Source organism: Pelophylax lessonae, assembly GCF_965119305.1.
Source record: "Pelophylax lessonae genome assembly, chromosome: 2".
In the NCBI taxonomy this organism is placed as follows: Eukaryota; Metazoa; Chordata; class Amphibia; order Anura; family Ranidae; genus Pelophylax; species Pelophylax lessonae.
Window position 1 is genome coordinate 465,659,889 of NC_138769.1, and position 22,857 is coordinate 465,682,745.

A 22,857-nucleotide genomic window follows, 5' to 3' on the forward strand; every position below is an offset into this window, starting at 1 on the left:
TAGTTCACCTTTACAAAAAAAATGAAAAGGTGAACACTGGACACCCTCCCACCTCCCCTGGTCCACCCACTACTTACCCTCAGGGTTGCTGAGCTGTCAGCACCCTCGCAGCTGATCCAGCAATTTGAAATCCCCATTCTTCTCCCTATGCTCTGTGCAGCACTCCTGAGATGGACCAGATCGATTCGCTCTGACGGTGCCGACCAATCAGGGTCAGTCTGGTCTGTCTTGGAAGCACTGCTTGGAAGAAGAGGGAGAAGAGTAGGGTAAAGGTCAGTTTACCTTTACATTGTTTTCCTTTAAGGTGAACACTTTTGGGTTTTAGTGCCACCTATAGTAGGATTACTGCAAACCAAAATAAAAACTACCCACTACCAGCATGCCTAATTTTTGCAGAAAATCAGTACTGAGGGAATGAGCAAAAAAAAAAAAAAAAGGGGGGGGGGGGTGGGACCTGTGTTCCTCAATGGACACCAAGAAAATGATTTTAAGGCGAGTATGAATATCAAGCTATCTTTCTCATCTATTGAGGGTCACGGGAAGTCTTAAAACTTCAAGATGTCCAAAAGCAGTCTAACTGAAGGGTGAGCAACATAGCAAACAACCTCCAACAGGCCCAAGAAAAACAAAAAACTGGGGATGGCAAGCAGCTGAACGAGCCATCTGATGGACCTTACGCCCGAAACTAGCCTCAGAGGAGGCCAAAACACCTACCTGGTAACTTGGAGAATGTGTAAACAGAAGACAAGGCAGCAGCTTTGCAAATCTAATAAACAGCTGCTTGGTCCAAAAAGCTTAAGAAGCACTCACAGATCTAGCAGAGCAAGTCTTGATGGGAAAGGGGAAAAAAACCCGGTTTTGAGATCATAAACTTTAGTGATAGTCTGTCTGAGCTACCTAGATATGGCACAACAAAAAGCCAGAGCACCCTTACCATGTCCCTCTCGAATAACAAAAAGAAAATCAATCTTCTTGAAATAAGCAATGGTTGAGATCAGAGGCTTAACTAGAACCTTCAGGCTTTTTTCAGCTGGAACTTGGTGGAACTCCGTTCCACCACCTTTGGCTCAGGCCCTTTACTCCCTGCTCACCACTAAGGCCCCTTTCACACGGGCGATCCGATCCACCTGTCAGTTTTTCAGGCGGACCTAATCGGATGCTCCATGCATCCCTATGGGGCAGCGGGTGTCAGCGGAGACATCTCCACTGACACTGCTATCCGATTCCGATCCTGTCCGTGAAATCCGGACGGAGGGAAACCCTATTTTCCATCCGTCTGCAGGATCGGATCGGATGAGAAAGGAAACAGACACACACAGTTGTGCTCATAAGTTTACATACCCTGGCAGAATTTATGGTTTCTTGGCCATTTTTCAGAGAATATGAATGATAACACAAAAACATCTCTTTGACTCATGGTTAGTGTTTGGCTAAAGCCATTTATTATCAATCAACTGTGTTTACTCTTTTTAAATCATAATGATAACCGAAACTACCCAAATAACCCTGATCAAAAGTTTACATACCCCAGTTCTTAATACCATGTATTGCCTCCTTTAACATCAATGACAGCTTGAAGTCTTTTGTGGTATTTGTGGATGAGGCTCTTTATCTTCTCAGATGGTAAAGCTGCCCATTCTTCCTGGCAAAAAGCCTCCAGTTTCTGTAAATTCTTGGGCTGTCTTGCATGAGCTGCACGTTTGAGATCTCCCCAGAGCGGCTCAATGATATTGAGGTCAGGATACTGAGATGGCCACTCCAGAACCTTTACTTTATTCTGCTGTAGCCAATGACAGGTCGACTTGGTCTTGTGTTTAGGATCATTGTCATGTTGGAATGTCCAAGTACGTTCCATGCGCAGCTTTCAAAATGATGAATGCAAATTTTCCTCCAGTATTTTTTGATAACATACTGCATTCATCTTGCCATCTATTCTGACCAAACTTCCTGTGCCTTTGTAGCTCACACATCCCCAAAATATCAGCGATCCACCTCCGTGTTTCACAGTAGGAATGGTGTACCTTTCATCATAGGCCTTGGTGACTCCTCTCCAAAGTTAGCATTTATGGTTGTAGCCAAAAAGCTAAATTTTGGTCTCATCACTCCAAATGACTTTGTGCAAAAAGGTTTGAGGCTTGTCTCTGTGCTGTTTGGCGTATTGTAAGCGGGATACTTTGTGGCATTTGCGTAGTAATGGCTTTCTTCTGTTGACTCGATCATGCAGCCCATCTTTCTTTAAGTGACTCCTTATTGTGCATCTTGAAACAGCCACATCACGTTTTCAGAGACTCCTGTATTTCACCTGAAGTTATTTGTGGGTTTTTCTTTGCATCCCGAACAATTTTCCTGACAGTTGTGGCTGAAATTTTAGTTGGTCTACCTGACCGTGGCTCGGTTTCAAAAGAACCCCTCATTTTCCACTTCTTGATTAGAGTTTGAACACTGCTGATTGGCATTCTCAATTCCTTGGATATCTTTTTATATTTCTTTCCGGTTTTATCCAGTTCAACTACCTTTTCCCGCAGATCCTTTGACAATTCTTTTGCTCTCCCCATGACTCAGAATCCAGAAACTTCAGTGCAGCACTTAATGAAAAATGCAAGGGTCTGTCAGGAGTCCAGAAACTCATTGACCTTTTATACACACACACACACACCAATTACAAGCAAACAGATCACAGGTGAGGATGATTACCTTTAATAGCCATTCAAACCCCTTTGTGTCATCTTGTGTGCATGTTATCAGGCCAAAATCACCAGGGTATGTAAACTTTTGATCAGGGTCATTTCGGGTTGTTTCTGTTGTCATTATGATTTAAAAAGAGTAAACACAGTTGATTGATAATAAACGGCTTCAGCCAAACACTAACCATGAGTGAAAGAAAAGTTTCTGTCTTATCATTCATGTTTTCGGAAAAATGGCCAAGAATAAATTCTGCCAGGGTATGTAAACGTATGAGCACAACTCATACATATCTATATCTATATATATTCCTCCGTACACTGCAAGGACTGTGTGTATGGATCCTCCATGCCTTGCAGAGAAGGACATGGGATCCTCCATGCCTTGCAGAGAAGCACATGGGATCCTCCGTGCCTTGCAGAGAAGGACATGGGATCTCCCATGCCTTGCAGAGAAGGGCATGGGATCCTCCATGCCTTGCAGAGAAGGACATGGGATCCTCCATGCCTTGCAGAGAAGGACATGGGATCTCCCATGCCTTGCAGAGAAGGACATGGGATCTCCCATGCCTTGCAGGGGGGACATGGGATCTCTCATGCCTTGCAGAGGGGACATGGGATCTCTCATGCCTTGCAGAGGGGACATGGGATCTCCCATGCCTTGCAGAGTGGAAGCCTCTCCTCCGGCTAGCTGTCTCCTCTGGCGGGTGCCATCTCCGCTGCCTCCTTCCCTCCGGCCAACTGTCACATCTGACTGTTGCCCCTTCTTTCCCTCCACCAGCAGTCACCTCTGCCCCTATGACCCTGACACCCCCCCCCCCCCCCCCACAGAGATTACAGCCTTTTCCATCCCAACTCTCCCACCCCAGCCTTAACTACAATGCCAATCTCTCCACTGACTTAGATTGCCCAGAAAATTGAATTTAAAATGCTAACTATAAAAGCCATTCAGAACTCTGCCCTGAGAAGCATCACATTTTCTCCAAATATCACCCAAATTGTCCTCTCTGCTCCTTCCAAGACCTTCTGCTCTCTAGCTCTTCTGTCTCCTCCAATGCTTAAGAAAAAACAAATTGTGCGGCGTAATGAGTCCACCCCCAAAAAAAAAAAATGCCCCTATGAATTTTTTGCACATGATAAGCACGCACACCATATACAGTAACCAACATCCTGAAAGTCTTTCCAAGTTATTAGTGAAGTTGAAAATCCAGTATTTAGTGAGGTTGATGAAACCAGAAGTAATAATCCCTCTTCAACACACCTCATGCCACAACAAGCATACGGACTCACCTCACTGTAGACCTCCATTTGAAGTCCTTGCAATTTTATGTTGAGGAACATTTTTTTGAAAATCTTCGACAATTTTTAGATGCAGCTTTTCATATATTGGTGAACTTCTGCCCATCTATACTTCTGAGAAACGCTGACTCCCTAAGATGCTCTTTTTATGACCAATCATGTTACTGACCTGTTGCTAACTAACCTAATTAAATGCAAAATGTTCTTCCAGCTCTTCTTTGTTAACCTCCCTGGCGGTATTCCCGAGTGTGGCTCGGTATTAATTTTCAGGACCAAAAGCGGTAACCCCGAGCCACACTCGGGATTACCCCAGAACGTTACTCACCTTCCCTGAGCTCCCCCGCTGTCCTCCTCACAGTCTTTCCCCGCTCTGCGCAAAGCCAATTGCCGGTTCTTGCCTTCCGGTTCCCTCCCTGCGAGCGATGCGACGCAGGGGGTGGAACCGGCGGCAAATTCAAAAGTGTAAATACACAAATGACATGATACAAAACTGTGATCTTAACGGATTACACTTTGTCAAGCTTTTTCAGCACAGGATTGCACCTGGTGACTTTTCCAGTGCCATGCCTGTGCTTTTCCAGTGCCTGGAAAATTTTGAACGACTATAGCGTTCAAAAGGCGTTTTTTTTTGCGCAAAAGCGCTTTTAGACGAACTGGAAAACAGCGGCAGCGAGGCGGAGTTACTTGAAGAACTGAGCGATAGTGATTCATGGGAAAATTCATTATCAGGTACAGAAAGTGACGACAGCGATGATTCTGATGTCTCTTTCTAGCACATAGCTTGTGGAATTTGGGAAGAATATCAAATGATTCTTCAGAATTTCCAACGGAGCTATGTGCCAGAAAGAGACATCAGAATCGTCGTTGTCATCACTTTCCGAAAGGACGGCAGGAGGAGGACGGTGGGGAAGGACGGCGGGGGAATCGCAGGGGAAGGTGAGTTTTAAAATGTAAAACAACAGATTTCCATGCAAAACAGTGTACTGCTTTCAGCACCTAAAATCTAAAATAATCATAACTCCAGGAAGGTTAATATCACTCATCAAGCTTTTTGTTGCCTTGTCCCAACTTTTTTTGAGACATGTTGCTGCCATCGATTTCAAACGTACTTTATTTTTTCTTAAAATGGTCAATTTTTTAGTTTGAAAACATTTGATAGGTTTTCTCTTTTCTACTGTGAATAAAATATGGGTTTATGAGATATACAAATCATTGCATTCTGTTTTATGTGGAGTTTACTCATCATCCCAACTCTTTTTGAAATGGAGGTTATACACCTCAGACATGAAAAGATCTTGACAACAGGAAAAGCTTGAAAGGGGTCTTCCCTGAGAGGCAGCGTGAGCAAGAAGGACAGTACTATAGTATGGTGCAGGAAATTACAAGGGGAGAGACCACCACATGTAGCAGGTCTCTCTGGAAGATAGCGGATGGCAAATAATGAGATGCATGTAGTTCCCCACCTCTGACTCAGTCATCAAGCTGTCCTTGTGACGTGCACCAAGCTCCTTTTCAAACCTGCCTCTGAACTGAAGAAATAAAGCGAAATCCTACCTGACACATACATCTGCTTTGCTGTGAGTGGGATTTTCCCGGCAACACCTTTGGAGAACTCTGTGGATATCATAACGTGGTCCATTCGGTGATCCAGTCACATTGGGGGACATCCAGGTTATTCAGCGTGTATGACCCACTTACTATACAGTAATTTGGGTCCATACCTTCTGGTGAGCGCATTCATTTTTTGGTGGTGTTGGAATCTTTTTTGAGTCACTATCACCTCAATTTCCATTTTGATCATATTTGGATTTCTCACCAACACCTGGGGCTTTAGTTTCTATTTTCACTAAAGAAAGTCTTCACTGGACTCACATCTTCCCCTTTTTTCTGATATTATTGTGTTCAATGGTATATCTATTTACATGTGTAGCATTGTTATAGTGTCACGGTTAGTGCTGCACTGTTTTTGTTTTATGAATTCTTTAAGACACTGTATTATATACTGTTTATGCACCTCTATCCAAAGCTGTGAAAAAAGGAATTACAGAACCTGCAGTAAAACAGCTTGAGAGTGTGTTTGTGGTCTTTGATATCAGAGTGAGCAAATATCTGGGTTATTTGGGTCATACAATTTAGTATGATAGTGGTAAAAACCTCACCTAACAGAGCCAAAGAGGACCTCACCAAAGCAGCCCTAGAACAGTTAGCATGATGTGAGCTGAAAGCCCCTTGCACAGTGGGAGTCCCCTTACCGTGTCTAGAATCAGATATGTTGTGACAATGTGGCAGGGTATAGTCTCTAAAGCAAGAGACAAGGCATCAGGTACCCACAAACATCAGACAGCTGGTAGCAGGGGAGGATCAGATGCTAGGAGATGACAAAATCACTGTAGGCAGGCAGAAGGAATGATCAGCGATGTTCCATGTGGCTCTTTGCTAGCAGGAGCAAGGAGATGCTTCCTCAATGCTCTATGGCCACAAGGAGCAAATGCACGCAATTCTCTCAGTCCCACAGAGCTAACTCCCTTTGCAGCAAAACCAGCAGGAATGGGGAATATAGACACCCAGGTGAATTAGGTAGCTCCTTGTGTTTGGCCCAACTGGTCTACTCAAAAAGTGAGTTTTCAGAAGCAAGGCAAGTGCTGAGGCAATGTCATGGGCCCTGCACCTGGAAAGTAATCCACAGTTTTGTCAAGTCCCATATGCTGAACCCAGTATCCCCACTTTTAGGCTATTCCCAGCAGATCACCTTCAGGCTATTCCTGCATGTCCAATTTAGGGGGGTACAGATGCAGTACTCCAAAAACCTGACCGAAGATGACCACATCAGAAAGCTGCAATAGCAGGAGACAAGGCTCCTGCAGTGATGCAGAGTCTCAGTTAAAACAAATAGTCTTATGTTTTTCTAAAGGCTCAAGGTTTTTTTACCCTAATGTAATCTATGTATTAAGGCAAAAAAAAAAATAAAAAACTTTCTGGGTGCAGCTCCCCCCTCCTTATACTTACCCAAGCACCATCTTGATTCAGTGATGTGCATAAGAACAGCGGCTCTCCCGGGTCTCTCTCTCCTCATTGGCTCACATAGCAGCGGGAGCCATTGGCTTCTACTGCTGTCAATCAAAGCTAGAAAGTCAATGAGGAGAGAGCTAGAGGACCCATGCTCTGTGTGTGAATAGAAACACAGAGCACGGCTTAGGAGCGAGCCTTCTTGAGTACCCTCATAGCAAGAGGCTTACTACTGGGAGCAGGGGGGAGGAGCCAGGACTACAAGCGGGGGACCCAAAAAGCAAAGGACTGGGCTGCTCTGTGCAAAACCACTGCACAGAGCATACAAGTATAACATGTTTGTTATTTTCTATTTTTTTTAATTACTAATACAGCAGTAGAAAAGATGTCTATGCTCCTAGGGCACTTGCAAAAAAGAGAGACATTGCTGGTAGCAGGACGGGTTATCCTGAGAAGAAAGGAAAGGAAAGGAAGAAAGGAAAGGAAAGGAAAGGAAGAAAGGAAAGGAAAGGAAGAAAGGAAAGGAAGAAAGGAAAGGAAAGGAAAGGAAAGGAAAGGAAAGGAAAGGAAAGGAAAGGAAAGGAAGAAAGGAAAGGAAGAAAGGAAGGAAAGGAAGAAAAGAAGGAAAGGAAGAAAAGAAGGAAAGGAAGAAAAGAAGGAAAGAAAGAAAGGAAGAAAGGAAAGGAAGAAAGGAAGGAAAGGAAGAAAGGAAGGAAAGGAAAGGAAGAAAGGAAAGGAAAGGAAAGGAAGAAAGGAAAGGAAGAAAGGAAAGGAAAGGAAAGGAAGAAAAGAAGGAAAGGAAGAAAGGAAGAAAGGAAGGAAAGGAAGAAAAGAAGGAAAGGAAGAAAGGAAGAAAGGAAAGGAAGAAAGGAAGAAAGGAAGGAAGGAAGGAAAGGAAAGGAAGAAAGGAAAGGAAGAAAGGAAAGGAAAGGAAAGGAAAGGAAAGGAAGAAAGGAAGGAAGGAAAGGAAGAAAGGAAAGGAAGAAAAGAAGGAAAGGAAGAAAGGAAAGGAAGAAAGGAAGGAAGGAAAGGAAGGAAAGGAAGAAAGGAAAGGAAGAAAGGAAAGGAAAGGAAAGGAAAGGAAAGGAAAGGAAAGGAAGAAAAAGGAAGAAAGGAAAAGGAAAGAAAGAAAGTTCTAGTCATACTGACAAAACATCAGAAGAACGTTGACAAACAGATATCCTAGGTTACCAGGTTTAATAAAATACTAAAGGAGTGCTGGATTTAAAGATTTTTTTTCCCTTAACATTCTCAGGCAGTTGTTAACATTAAAGTGATTGTGTCTACCACCCCACCCCCCCCCCCTCCAAAAAAAAAAAAAATGCTCCTGTTACTTTAAAGTACAAGCTGTAGCATAGCGCTTTTGCCTTTTCAATTGCCCCTTTCTATCTTCTGCAGTACCTGGTTGATCCTGCCTGGTCCTGACTTCCCCTCTGTGAGCTGACCATGTTTATCATGGCTGCTGAGCCATGAAAGTGTGGTCAGTTTACATGCCTTCATCATTTTAGCTCTCCCCAGTACATCTCTACATCTCCCTCTCCCTGTCAGTTCCATAATCAGCGGTGAGAACAGGATCCCCTCCACTCCCCTCCTGCCGTCATTTCGCCTGTAGAAAGTTACTGCCAGTTCCTGCCAGCCCTGCAATAAAAATATGTAATAGACAGTGTGTGTTTTTTTTTTTTTTTTTTAATTCTGCAGCTAAATGCCTATGTTCACATCGCTGATGTATGGTCACGTGACCACCTGGCTGATGTCAGAGTGGAAACTCCGCCCCTTCCACTGTCCGTACATCAGGGAGGGAGAGCGGCGGGCATATGACCGCATATCGGCGATATTGAAAAAAAAGGTATTTAGCTGCCGAATTAAAAAAAAAAAAAAAAAACACACACACACACACACTGTATAGTATATCTTCTTATTGCAGAGGGGCTAGCAGGAATTTGGATCAGCCTTAATCCTATGGCATTATGCAGTTTACTCATTATTGAAATATTTCACACTGTTCACATTCCAGCTATCAGCAATGGTACAGTGTAGCAAAAATTAAAAAAAAAAAATGATGTAGAAAAAGAAGTCGCACAGAGGGAACCAATAGTACACTCACTAGGTGAGCTTCTGTAGCCTGCTTAGCAAAACAATGCATGTAGCTTATTCTATATATTTTTTTTCAGCACAGTACAATTCAAAATAGAACATCCACTGAAGACTTTCTGCTTCTTGCAGGAATCCTGCTTACTAGCTTTTAGGCTCGGTTTCCACTAGTGCGACTTGTGGTGCGACTTGACACATGTCAAGTCGCACAGCAAGTCAAAACCCATTGTTTTCAATGGGGCGCGTTTCCACTGCCGCGGCTTCAGTTGCCGCGACCTCAAAAGTAAATCGTGTACTACTTTTGAGCGCAACTTCCCTCTATATATGAGGGACAAGTCTAACTGAAGCCGCGGTTTACTTTTGCTACGAAGTCGTGATAGAAGTAGCACGACTTCGTAGCCGCACTAGTGGAAACCTAGCCTTACAGTAATTCCTGGCATTGTGCTCACACTTACTGGAAAATCAGGAGTTAAAACTGTCTTTGCAGTTTGCACACAACACCTTTAAAATAAACATATATACTCCAATGTCATGATAAAACTATGACGACATTCTTGGCTGGGATGGGTTAAAAAAAGATAATAGAAGGGTTGGAATATTTACCTTTCCTGAAAAAAAAATATTGCTCCAGGCAACCTTTAGTGCTCCCTAGGCCTAAGCATGTGGTCATGTGATCCCTGTTGAAAAACTGAACTAGCCATTGGGCTGCCTATTAGGTATACAGATGCCTTTTGCAGACCTGCCAGAAAATAGAAGTGTGACAGGCTGCTAATTGCACTAAGCTGATGCAATGAAACCGTATTTTGAAACTATTTTTTTGCTGAAAACAAAGGATGAATCACTCCAAAATGTTTGCAGCTACAGACGTTGGGGTTTACGGTCATTTACCAGATCAACATTGGAAGCTCCATAGACTTGCTACAGTTCTACTGTAGATTCCATTTTCTATTTATCTACCCATTCGGTCAAGATCCTTCTGTAACGTGTCACTAAAATGTGAATTCTTAATAATTCTATATTTTTTTATTTTTGTCATCAGGAACATGGCAATAACTTGCTATGTTTTCCCACAGATAATTATTAATTGAAGGTGTATTTAAAGCCCTTCTGTTACCATTTATTTATTCATCCCAGCAAAATAGTTTTTATAGCTGAACGCATGTCTAGATGTTCAGCAGCATCTAGCTGCATTTTCTATGTTCTGGAACTGTTCAGCCAAACACATGCAAACAAATGTACAGCTTATCTCATTTTACAATATATGAAGAAAGGAAAAGATTACAAAAAAGAATGAAAACCCATGTATATCATACATTTTCTCTTGAAACTGTCTGCTTGGCATCATCTGCATTTTCAGTGTAGAAAATACATTTGTGTGCATGGGTAATAAATATCACTTTGTATCAATGGCCTGGAACAATTCTACATAGCACATATTCGGTTATCACATTGAGTTCACTTGCTGCATATTTCCAGTAATTCAGAGTATTGGAACCACGGCAGACATAGAATTGGTTTCTCCAGAAGGAAGCCAGCAATTGCCAACACTGCCGTTTAGGTTTGTTTTAGCTACCCTATAGAGAGCTATGGCATAGAATGCTACAATGGAGTGAATGTATGCAATTTAAAGATACAGCCCATTTCAAAGAGGTTGTAAACCCTCTCTTGGAAGTTGTTTCTATAGGTAAGCCTTTAATAAGACTTACCTATAGGTACTGTAAATATCTCCTAAACTTGCACCATTTAGAAGACATTTACTTTCAATGCAGCCAATTACGTCATCGGTGCATGCGCTCTGAAGGAATGGCCACCCGTGCCGTTTCTTCAGAGCCCTGTGCCGTGAACGGGAGTGATGTAATCGCGCCTCCGGCCAATCAGATGGCCGGAGGATGCGAACCAGGAAGCAAAACAGCCGAACATATCAGCCGTCCTGTCGCTGTGGGCACGGCCCTGCGGGGGCTTCGTTCTAAGGTATTTCATAATGAGCTAGTATGCGATGCATACTAGCTCATTATGACTTTGTCTTACAGGTTTGTTTGTTTTTTCCTCATTTTTTTGTGCAGGGTTTACTTCCTCTTTAAGCTTATAGTAGTTCTTCCATTTAAATGGAAGGCCTGTTTCACTAACAGCTCCCTGTTACTAAAAAACAAAAGGCATACAAAAGCCAAAGCACAAAAGTCGTCGGTTTGAATCCAAACTATGACACTACCTGCCTGGAGTTTGTTCTCTCTGTGCCTGCATGGGTTTCCTCCGGATACTACGGTTTTCTCCTACACTTCAAAGACATGCTGGTAGGTTAATTGGTTCCCGTTTAAACTGGCCCTAGTATGTGTATGTATAAATCTGAGAAAGGGACCACAGATTGTAAGCTTCTTGAGGGCAGGGACTGATGTGAATGTACAATATATATATGTAAAGCGCTGTATAAATTGACAGCATTATATAAGTACCTATAACAAATAAAATAACCCCCAGTCTATTGCAAGAGCACAGTGTTTGAGGCTGTTGATTGCCCAGCTCTTCTGTCAGGCAGCAGGGATATTGCCTGCGCCTCCTGGAAAAGTTGGAAGCCAGGTCAAAGTTTTTTTTAAAGCCATTTGTATTTGGGCATTGTCAGACTGAGTAAAACATAATTTCTGCAATATAGAATAGAATGCTTATTTACATATAATGAATTATGTTGAATATGAAAAAGGTATAGTTTTCTTCGGAAACACTGGTTGAATTTTAACTATTTATACAGAATTGAATTGATAAAGAACTGTATACAGGGGATCTTTTAAAAACTTGAATTTGCTTAGATTATATGGTGCACTGAATACACACACACAATATATATATATATATATATATTGTGAAAGGAAGTCAGGTAAATCTGTGGATGTAGTCACAGACAGGAGATACATTTCCACCTGGTTTAGAAAGTTCACCAATTACTATAGGGTGTCGGCTGAAAAGGTAGCCAGGACGGCTTAAGGAAGTTGAAAGGCCTTCAGCTGTTCAGAATGAGGAAGTTAAGGCCTCTATAATTTGTCCAAAGGAAGTCCTATTGATGGCTGCCTCCTGACGCTGTGTGAGCTGGGGAGAGGAGGACAGTCAAATGTGTGCCTCCCGACGCTGTGTGAAGCATGGGAGAAGACCTCCTGGAGCGATGTGCACTGAGGAAGGTAAAAAGTGTGAAGACTACTCAAGGTGAGGTCTTGGACTATTTCTATGTGGAAAGAAATAAATGCACTGTTTGCTATGTGAAGAGACAAGCAAAGGAATGGTTGCTATGTGAAGAGACAAGCAAAGGAATGGTTGCTATGTGAAGAGACAAACAAAGGAATGGTTGCTATTTGAAGAGAAAAGGGACATGTTCAATGGACATTTGTTGTGTGAAGAAAAAACATGGACTATTGAGTGTCTGCTGTAGGATCAGCAAAGTTTGCCCAACAGTAGGTTGGAGACAGACTCCGTAGGTAGGTTCCTGTATGTGAGAAGGTAGCCGCCCACAGTGGCAAGGATTTATTTTGTGTTTTATTTTGATGTTTTTGAGGCTTGCACTTGTGTGAAGTAAATTGCAAGAATAAACCAAACTGTTGTTTGCAACCACTTCTCGGCTATCTCCCTGTGTAACGAACCCCCCAAAGGGGTCATCCACGCCCGCCACCGAGCTAATCAACCTCACAATATATATATACACATATATATACACACACACACACACACACACACACACACACACACACACACACACACACACACACACACACACACACTATACACACATACACTATATTACCAAAAGTATTGGGACACCTGCCTTTACGCGCACATAAAGTGTAATGGCACCCCAGTCTTAGTTCAATATTAGGTTGGCCCACCCTTTGCAGCTATAACAGCTTCAACTCTTCTGGGAAGGCTGTCAACAAGGTTTAGGAGTGTGTCTATAGGAATGTTTGACCATTCTTCCAGAAGCACATTTGTGAAGGCCTGGTTCGCTGTCTCTGCTCTAATTCATCCCAAAGGTGTTCTATCGGGTTGAGGTCAGGTCAAGTTCCTCCACCCCAAACTCGCTCAACAAGGTCTTTATGGACCTTGCTTTGTGCACTGGTGTGCAGTCATGTTGGAACAGGAAGGGGCCATCCTAAAACTGTTCCCACAATGTTGGGAGCATAAAATTGTCCAAAATGTCTTGGTGTGCTGGCGCCTTAAGAGTTCCCTTCACTGGAACTAAGTGAAGCCCAATCCCTGAAAAACAACCCCACACCATTATCCCCCCTCCACCAAATGATTTGGACCAGTGCACAAAGCAAGGTCTATAAAGACATGGGTGAGCGAGTTTGGGGTGGAAGAACTTGACTGGCCTGCACAGAGTCCTAACCTCAACCCAATAGAACACCTTTGGGATGAATTAGAGCGGAGGCTGCGAGCCAGGCCTTCTTGTCCACTTCAGTGCCTGACCTCACGAATGCGCTTCTGGAAGAATGGTCCAACATTCCCATAGACACATTACAAAATGTTGTGGACAGCCTTACCAGAAGAGTTGAAGCTGTATATGTATATGTATATTTTGTGAAAAAGAAATAGAGTTACAACTAGATAGAAATGTAGATAATATTTGTAAAAATCAAATGCAATTTGTGCAATAAATTGACTGGAGATTCACAAAATAAATGATAAAATTAGTACAACTCATCTCTCGTAGTGTAAAATGACCATGGACCAATTCATCAAAAAGTGGTGCAAACAACGCAAATAAATATGTAAACAGCTTAGACAATCATCTTTCCATTGAAGTAATGGATACACAATATATTGAAAATGGGTAAGTGCATAAAATGAATCCAAATTAAAATTACCTATCATAGAGACCCAGTAATTCGAGGAGGGCACTAGAGAACCCCTAGAGGCGAGCAGAGGCACACTGACCACTAGACTGTGACAACTAGTACATGCTGTTATCTTATAGCAGAAAGGTGAGAGGCTAGCAAGCACATAGCTGTATTACCAGTGAAAAGAGAAGAAAATACCCACTTGTAAAATCACTCACTCACTCACATGGCGAAGGGACACACCAATATCCAAAGGACCACCAGAGACAATAATATATAAATTTTGAACTTCCATCACTCTGAACAATTCTTATTATTTGGATTTATTTTCTGCACTTACCCATTATGAATATATTGTGTATCCAACGTAAAGTAGTGAATGTACAGCTTGTATAAAAGTGTAAATTTGCTGTCCCCTCAAAATAACTCAACACACAGCCATTAATATCTAAACCGCTGGCAACAAAAGTGAGTACACCCCTAAGTGACAATGTCCAAATTAGGCCCAAAGTGTCAATATTCTGTGTGGCCACCGTTATTTTCCAGCACTGCCTTAACCCTCTTGGGCATGGGATTCACAGGTTCCCACTGGAGTCCTCTTCCACTCCTGCATGACGCCATCACGGAGCTGCTGGATGTTAGAGACCTTGCGCTCCTCCACCTTCCATCTGAGGATGCCCCACAGACGCTCACCAGTGTTTAGGTCTTGAGACATGCTTGGCCAGTCCATAACCTTTACCCTCAGCTTCTTCCAAGCAACCAATTCAGCAATTAATTTGATTTCAAAATGTGCATTTTATGGGCATCAGTTCCAACTTTCAATATTATGTAAGTACAATGGGGAACAAATACTTGTACATTTACACTTTGGGTCTCTTATTCCTATAGCATTTTACAATATTATTACAATATAATTTTCAACTTGAACAAGGTTGGCTCAGTTTCTAGAAAACATATTGGTCAAATAGTATGAAGAGGATTAAAGTCTTATAATGACATGGACCTTGGGAAGTTTAAAAAAAAAAAAAAAAAAAAAGAACACAAAAGGAAGGTGACAACCTTGGAAGCACAGCACATAATCCTCTCTAATATAAAATGTTCCTTTATGAAGACCAGGCTTTCTGGCTAGAACTACAAGATGTCAGTGACAAATCACTTGTGGAACAAGAAGTACACAAGAACGGCTTCCAAGAGGAGCTACATCCTGCTGTACAGAAATTCAGTAATGCATGCCAACATCCCAGCATTATTTCACTTAATAAAACAGCTCACGTGGGAAAAAGACAAATTGTTCAGTTGGTGCTGAGAAAATGTATACATAACATGCCATCAAGCAATGCCTATTCTGCTTATGAAAAAAAAAGAAATGTTCTTTTTACATGATGATTGCAATATTGTAAAGCTGCTTGCAAGGGTTAGTTGGTAAACAGGCCACCTAGGCCACAAACACATGCGCAACTATGGCCACATGACATTAAAAAATCAGGCACATTTCATCACCAAGGAGCCACAGAGTCCGAGTACGGTCACTTATAGAAATCAATGGCTGTAGATGGCTATACCCCGGTATATGCATAAACATATGCATGCATACAAACTAATGCCTGTACGCACGTGCGGGGTTATGGGTTCGTTGGAGGAGGAGCTGTTGAATGACAGGATCTTTCCTGCCCGCTCACAGGATGTGTTGCATTGTGGGCCAATAATCGTATGCATTCTGTAAACAGAGAAGGGGGCAGAAGCAGTGCAAGTCCTTCATACTCACCGGTGCTGCTATGAGGCAAAGGATGCACACTATTACAGGTTACTTATGTGTTTGGTGCTGCATTTCTCCCCACAAAAACAAACAAAAATTAATTTAAAATGAGTAACATATGACTATGCAAGTGTAAAATTTGCCTAGTTTGATTCTTATTGCCTAAGTAACCATGAAGATCAAAAAGGAAACTGTTGTATGACATGGAAAAATATATCATATTAATGGTAAGGTAGTAAACTTGGCCATATATGGATCAAAAGTTGTCCGGTTCAGCAGGAACTGGACGAATTTTGATTCATGTTTGGCCACTCCCACTCGTGAGAGCCAATAGTCTGCGCCGCTGATCATGGTATTGAGACAACAAAGGAATAGAGGGTGTTTAGCAATGACCCATCAGTATTTTGATCAGACATCAAACAGTCAATTATAATATATGAAATGACTTTCCTCATTTTTATCACAAAGTTTAAAAAGAAGAATGTTTCTTCAACATGAGATCCAATTTATTATACAAAGATACATGTATGGAGAATAGAAAGACTATTGTCATACGTCAAGTCGATGCTTTTCACGATAGTTACAGCTTCTTCAGAACTTTTTACTCGTAGATGACAGGTATCCAACATGTAGACTAGTCTAGAGTTAGAGAAAATATATTTTACATACAAGTAAAAAGTCCTGAAGAAGCTGTATATACTGCAAAACATGTCAACTTGACATATGACAGTAGTTTTCCATGCATGTATCTTTGTATAAGAAATTGGATCTCATTTTGATGCTGAAGAAATACTGTTTGTTTTAAACTCTGTAATAAATATGAGAAATGTTTTTTAATGCTATTATCTTGACTGCTTTTTATGTCTGATCAAAATACCGGTGGGCCATTCCTAAACACTCTCTACTCTTTTGTGGTCTCAGTTCTCTATTTGGGTTGACCTCCAGTAAAATGGCTGTTTAGGCAGTTTCGAAAAATATAACCTCCTTTGTTGCTTTTTGTAACCCCACATATCTATTCGCTGATCATTGTATTCTGAAAGTGGGAAGGTGTGGCGGGGGGGGGGGGGGGGGTGGGCGTCTCCTCACTGTCAGAATACAAAGACACAGTGGAGACGATTCCCACATCCACATGAATGTGTGGATCGGCTAAGCTAATCAGGTCTGGTTTTTAATGTTCGGGTGCTGGATGAAAAAAAAAAAAAAAACAACCACCATGAATGGGCAGCTTATGGATAGTCAAACAACAGATGGTACACCAAGGCCACATGATTGAATACCAATACCATTGTTATTACGAATACAAAACCCAAGAAACATGAACAGGACCAGCTTTGGGAAGGGCAGTGAAGTGATGTATAGAAGAAGTGGGCAGTGCTTCAGATCAGGGAGAAGCCCTGAAAAAATGAAGGCTGCTTACCAGAATGCACAGATCTGCCTGGACCCTGACAAGTGTCTGCATGTTGATCCACAAATGGGAGCTCTAAAGCTGCTATGAGTTGTTTGGGGTGTATACCCGAAGCGTGCAAGGATGCACTGTAGGTGTCCCCTCCACACACAGCATGGCATACACCAGACTTCTCCATTCTTTCTACTGTAGTATGTTATATACTCCACCATGAACAGTGAGCTCTATGTTATTTAGTCCATCACAGTATAGTATTAATCAATAAGCAGACTTTGTTCATACCACTGGTGCTTCCAAATTCCACCATGTCCAATACATTGGTACACTTTTGTTCGTTCACATAGTCCAGATCTAAAATACGCACAAGACCACGGTCTCATTCCTATTTAAAAAAATGTAATCAAACTTTGCTCCAACATGGTATAGCGCAATACTTACAGACTTATTGTCATCAAAAGCATGGTCTTCAATCTCTTCCTCGAGCCTATCAGCGGCTTTTCTTACATCTTCAAGGATCTCATCAAGCATAGAAAGACTTTTATTTTGGTGTTGCATGTTCTTGAGTGCTTCGACCTGATGTTTTTCAGCTGCAAGAAGTTCCACATATTCTTGCTCTTCCTAGAAAAGTAATGTCAGTAATTAAGCACACAGCACAAATAAATATGGACAGCAAAAAATGTCCACTTAAATTCTAAGACATTTATAAGAAAAATGCCACTATAGGTAGATGTGTCTATATAGAGCACAACAAATGTAAAACTGGCAAAACTAAAATCAATCTGTGAAGCACTACCTGTGGGACACTGCAACTGTCGTAAAACAGAAAGTTCATTTAAATTAACTTCAAAAAGGTGGGAAACTATTTTGGCCTATATAAGTTTAAATGTTTTTAGACCGTTTATAAATTTTGATTATAAATCCTGCATATAAACACTCTTTTTTTTTTTTTTTTTTACAAATAAACGATATATGATTTTGGATTTCGATAGCACTACAGGTTAGCACTAGAGGCAATAGCAAACAAAGATTGCTTTGCAGTTCTCTTTCAGATTTAAGTACAACTTAAGCATTATGACCCCCCTCTACCACCATCATCCACCTCCTCGCACCCCCCTGAAGCACCCAAGAGTTATACCTTGTTTACTGCAATCTTCTAGCCAGGACAGTGATGTCACAGCAGCTTCTTCTGCCTCTGGCAGCATTGGGGTGGGGGCAATCATTCTTTCAGGATTGAGTGGCGCTTCCAATTCATCTGAGCACCATTCAGTCCTGGAGTACTATGAGTCCAACCTGCATTATAACACACCCCTGGGGGAAAAAGGAAGGAGCGGGTGTGTAACTGAAAGGCTGGGCTCGTGAGGAAATGGGCAGAATGATACGAGTGTCATTGGACTGCTGGCTCTGAACGGAGTAGGAAATTGGGGAGAATGTTAAAACCTGTAAAGGGTGAGTGAAGATTGGCAAAAAAAAAAGAAAAAAAACCTGGTGGGATAAATCTAAAAATGTGAAAATTATTAGAGTTCTACTGTAAAACCTTCTACTGATCCCTCAGATAAGTAATGATACTATACTTTGATGAATTATTGGTGAGCTGGCCTTACTTCAGCATTTCTGAAAGCTTAAAAGGTTGAACAGGAAACTAGGGCACCCCCTGATGGTTGAATAAGACACTATATAATAATATTACGTAAAGCAGTACTAAAGTCAAAATAAAAAAAAGTATGCAGGTGGAGCTTTATGGTAGAAGAGATCGAGTGGCTCTTTTGCTATAAAACTTCTTTCGCTATCTGCTAACAATTCATTTTTAATTAAACACTGACTGCCCCACATGCAAAATGCAGTCTACAATGCCAACATTGGTAAAACATTGGTGTTCGGACGATGTAACTCCTGTGTAGGGAAATGATTGCAGTGGCAGTGATGGAGCGACGAAGGGAAGCACAGATTGACCTGTCACTTATAGTAACCTGTAGGGATTAGAGAATATGGAGGCCAGCTACAAACCTGGAATAGCATGCGTTTTATTTACTGGCCATTTTCATGCTACAATATTGAAGGGTTCATGCACATAAAGAGTTTATAAGCAATTTCTGTGCCCAGCATGCATTTTGTGGCACTTTCCTGGGTATTGCCTGCCATACAAATAAACAATTGTACTCTTGTAAACCGAATGCTTCTTTTGCATTAGTTTACCCAAGAATGCATGTGGATGTGTTTGCGTTATGAAAATATGTTGAACACATCTGTAAGAATACAGCCAAGTAAAGCCATTAACTGGCACGGAAGGCTGTATGCGGCACGTGAGGCTCCCCAGGAGTGGGAAAACGCCAAGAAATGTACAATAGGCATAGAAAAAGCCTATAAATTCTACATGTGCATGAATCCTAAATGACAATTTGACTAAAACAGTATCAATAAAGCTATATGGGGATGTAGGTTTTTTCACTTAGGTTTGAGAAGTTTAGGTCAATTTTTTTTTTATAGTTTTGAATAGAGTGCTGAAAACCCTCATTTTTTTTTTTTTGCGGTCTTTCTGCTGGAGAGATTCAACATCTCTACTTGTCCTAGTGACTATTGTCTCTAGTAGAGAAAGTGGTGAGAAATCCAAACATTTTAGAGTTGTCACAGGAACAGGATGTAAGTGAAAATCTTCCAATTGGGACATCTGTTCCTGTGACAACTGTCTAAGAGGGGATATCACTTCTAGGTGGAAACATTTTTTTACTCCTGCTATGGGCCAGGAAGTAAAAGAAAATCTTCCTGACACAGATAGCAAAAAATAAAAATAAAAAATTGATTGAGTGAGCAATGGTTGAGCTTGCATGGGACTTTCTGAGTTTTGACAAAGCATGTAACCTTGGTCAGCTCTGCTTAGATGATGAGTATCCTGTTTATTGGGCAAACATTTTTTAATATTCTCAGTTAGAGCTATCAGAGTTTCTGAAAGGTTTCCTTAAAGAATTCCAGGATTTTCTTTCCCTATGCAGTGAGGTGTTAACTGCTCATTTTTGTCTAGGGGGTGAGGAGAATGGAGATATACTTACTAATCCATCGATCCTCCAAGTGCAAGACTGGTCCCCGCCACTCCTGTCCCTCTGCACGCTAGCAGTATAGTGCGGTGGACTGTTCCTGACGTCATCACTTGAGAATGTCAGGAACAACCCACCACAGGACAGAAAGATTGGGTGAGTATAGCCTTTGTGTGCCCCTGGACAAAACGAGCAGGTAACCCATGCAATGTGAGCACAGTTCCACTACATAGAAAAAAATAATTTCCCGGAGTTCTGATTTAAGCATCATTCATATTTTCAAACACCAAGGCTGGCCATAGACGGCTTGAATCTCGGGCCGGGGTTAGCAGGAAGCGGCCAAGTATCGAACCATTAATGGGCAGGCTGAATGTACCAAGTTGATCGATCAATTTGGGTACAACTAGCCTGTCGGATTCACTTGCAAGTATTACAAGCTGCTGCTATAGCTGAGAATGATAAGAACTGTCTTTTCCTGGTAGAGATGGCTTCCCTTGCTCCCCCCCCCTCCACCGGGAGAAGACAATTGCTTTGTAGTAGGGATTCCCATCAACACTGTCTGTGTTGCTGGGGGAAGCGTGCAAACTTCTTTACGGCAACGAAATGTGCACCGTCTGCGGCCTGCCCAAGGGTTTGATTTACTAAAGGCAAATAGGCTGTTCACTTTGTAATTTGCAAAGAAATTTTCCCCAGACCTTGGTGATTGTAGTTATGTTCCACTTTGAAAAGGATACCCAATCACAAGCAAGGAAAAAGAAAGAATATTCTGGACAACTGCCCATCACATCTACAATACCAAAAGTCAAAAGTACTTGAATTATTGCGTTCAGGTGTTTCCAGTGAAGGGTACTGCTAATGCTAATTTTCTGACCCAACATGACAGTGCCATGGTTGTAGTGTGATGGTCAGGCGTCACTTTTTTCAGTAAGTGTATTTGGTGTTCAAGTGTCTGGTCAAACATTACAAACCTTTATGGCAGCTTCCCTTAAAGCTTCCAGCCTCTGTCTGCTACTTTCTTTCATGTTCACCACATCTTTGTAATCTCCTTGCAATGCCCTGCGTAGCCCATTAACTGCTTGAAACACAGAGTTCTCACTCTCATTTAGCTCCTTCTGGAAGATTTCAAATGTGTGCACTTGAAAGAGTTTCTCTTCAGGAGACAATCCGGGGTCTTTTTCTACAGCTTTGATAGCATTTTTTAGTTTATTAAGCACCACATGCTTCTGATGTAATAGCCCAGACAGTTTTCGGCAGTTATTGAGGAGCCACTCCTTTTTTTGGCTGGCCGTTGCTCCCTTGCCTCGATGTAGCTTGATGGCATGTTTAGCTACCCCTTCATGCTCTGCTGCATGCATCAGGTGGTAACATAGCTGCAGAGGTAAAACCCATACAATGTAAAACTTCATGGCTTCTTTCTGCTACTGGCAATGATGACATTGAAAATCAGACTCTCCAGATGGCCTTAATATTTTGCGCATGGCTTAAATTTCTAGGAAAAAAAGATTGGAGAAATTACATTTACTTTTATTTTATTTTTGAAGAAAAAAATTATGCAACATGCGATCTCATAATTCAACATTGTTTCTGCCAAGGTTGCTTTATGAACTCTTTTGGCCTTCATTCTGGGTCATAATTTTATTGTCTTCCATGCTAATTTGCCCATACAACCTCATAGCAAACTGTTACTGAAAATATTCATTCTACAACTGTCATTTTCACATGCAAGTTCAAATGTTAATTTACTATAGGGGGACACAGGCAACCTGAATCCACAGCTCCACTCAACACTCGCCCCTCCTGTACATGGACAATTTGGGTGCCGGACCACTGTAGACTGCCTCATGAGAAATATTAAAAAATGTATCAGCCACACTCCACTCGTCTCCTCTTGCTTTTTTTATTAGTTGTTAAAGTGACTGCATACAACAATGTCATCACCTGGGAACCAGCCATCCTTGTGAGCAGGCCAGGAGAGGTCAAACACATTGGCCTCCAATTGGAAACATTGCTGTATGCAGTCACTGTGTTGACCACTAATAAATACGGCAAGCAGAGCTAAGAGTAGAGTGCTGCTTATCATTTTTTTTTTAAATATTTCTAAGGAGCACTAAGGTTGAATGTAATCAAAGTTAAACCGATTTAGATACAACTGCTTAATTGCTAGCACCTGTGAAAATTATGAGAGAAATGCAAGCATAGGTTTAAAAAAAAAAAATCATTTTCATTTTTAAACTTTTCAATTATAATTCTGCAGGCTTAAAGTGGTATCCACTTCCGGACCAGCGACATACCTCAATTGGTTATACCGGCATGATGCCTGCAGCTGTAGGCATCACCCCGGTACCGTTTTTTTAGAGCCAGCGGTTGGCTTTCTTGTAAATGCAGTCCTAGCAGCTAACTATTGTCACCCATAGGCTTACTATGGCCAATTCATTGTCGGCTTTCCCCCTTACTCTCCTGTAGCCGATGCTCCCTGACACACAGAAGTCAATCACATGACTGGACCAGAGAGCCTTAAAGCGGTTGTACACCCAAAAAAAAAAAAAACCTGCAAGACAAAGGCATAACGAGCTAGTATGCATCGCATACTAGCTCATTATGTATTACTTACCTTAGAACGAAGCCCCGACACAGACCCCCGGACATCGCTGCGGGCGCTGCCATGATCCCTCGGCGTCCCTTCCGGGTTCGGCGGCTCCAGCGCTGTGATTGGCCGGAGCCGCGATGACGTCACTCCCGCGCATGCGCGCTGGAGTGATTTTCCGGCAAGCTC

The 22,857-nt window shown here is 41.9% G+C and overlaps 1 protein-coding gene across 1 annotated transcript in view; it reads right to left on the reverse strand.

Moving 5' to 3' along the window:
• Nucleotides 1-22,857, reverse strand: part of TMCO3 (transmembrane and coiled-coil domains 3) — a 145,395-nt gene that overhangs the window by 109,609 nt on the left and 12,929 nt on the right. Inside the window, exons 2-3 of the mRNA XM_082246275.1 lie at nucleotides 21,053-21,573; nucleotides 17,494-17,673 (exon numbers count right to left, since the gene is read on the reverse strand). Coding sequence (XP_082102401.1) covers nucleotides 17,494-17,673; nucleotides 21,053-21,490 — 618 coding nt within the window. The 5' untranslated portion in view covers nucleotides 21,491-21,573. The remainder of the gene's footprint in view (nucleotides 1-17,493; nucleotides 17,674-21,052; nucleotides 21,574-22,857) is intronic.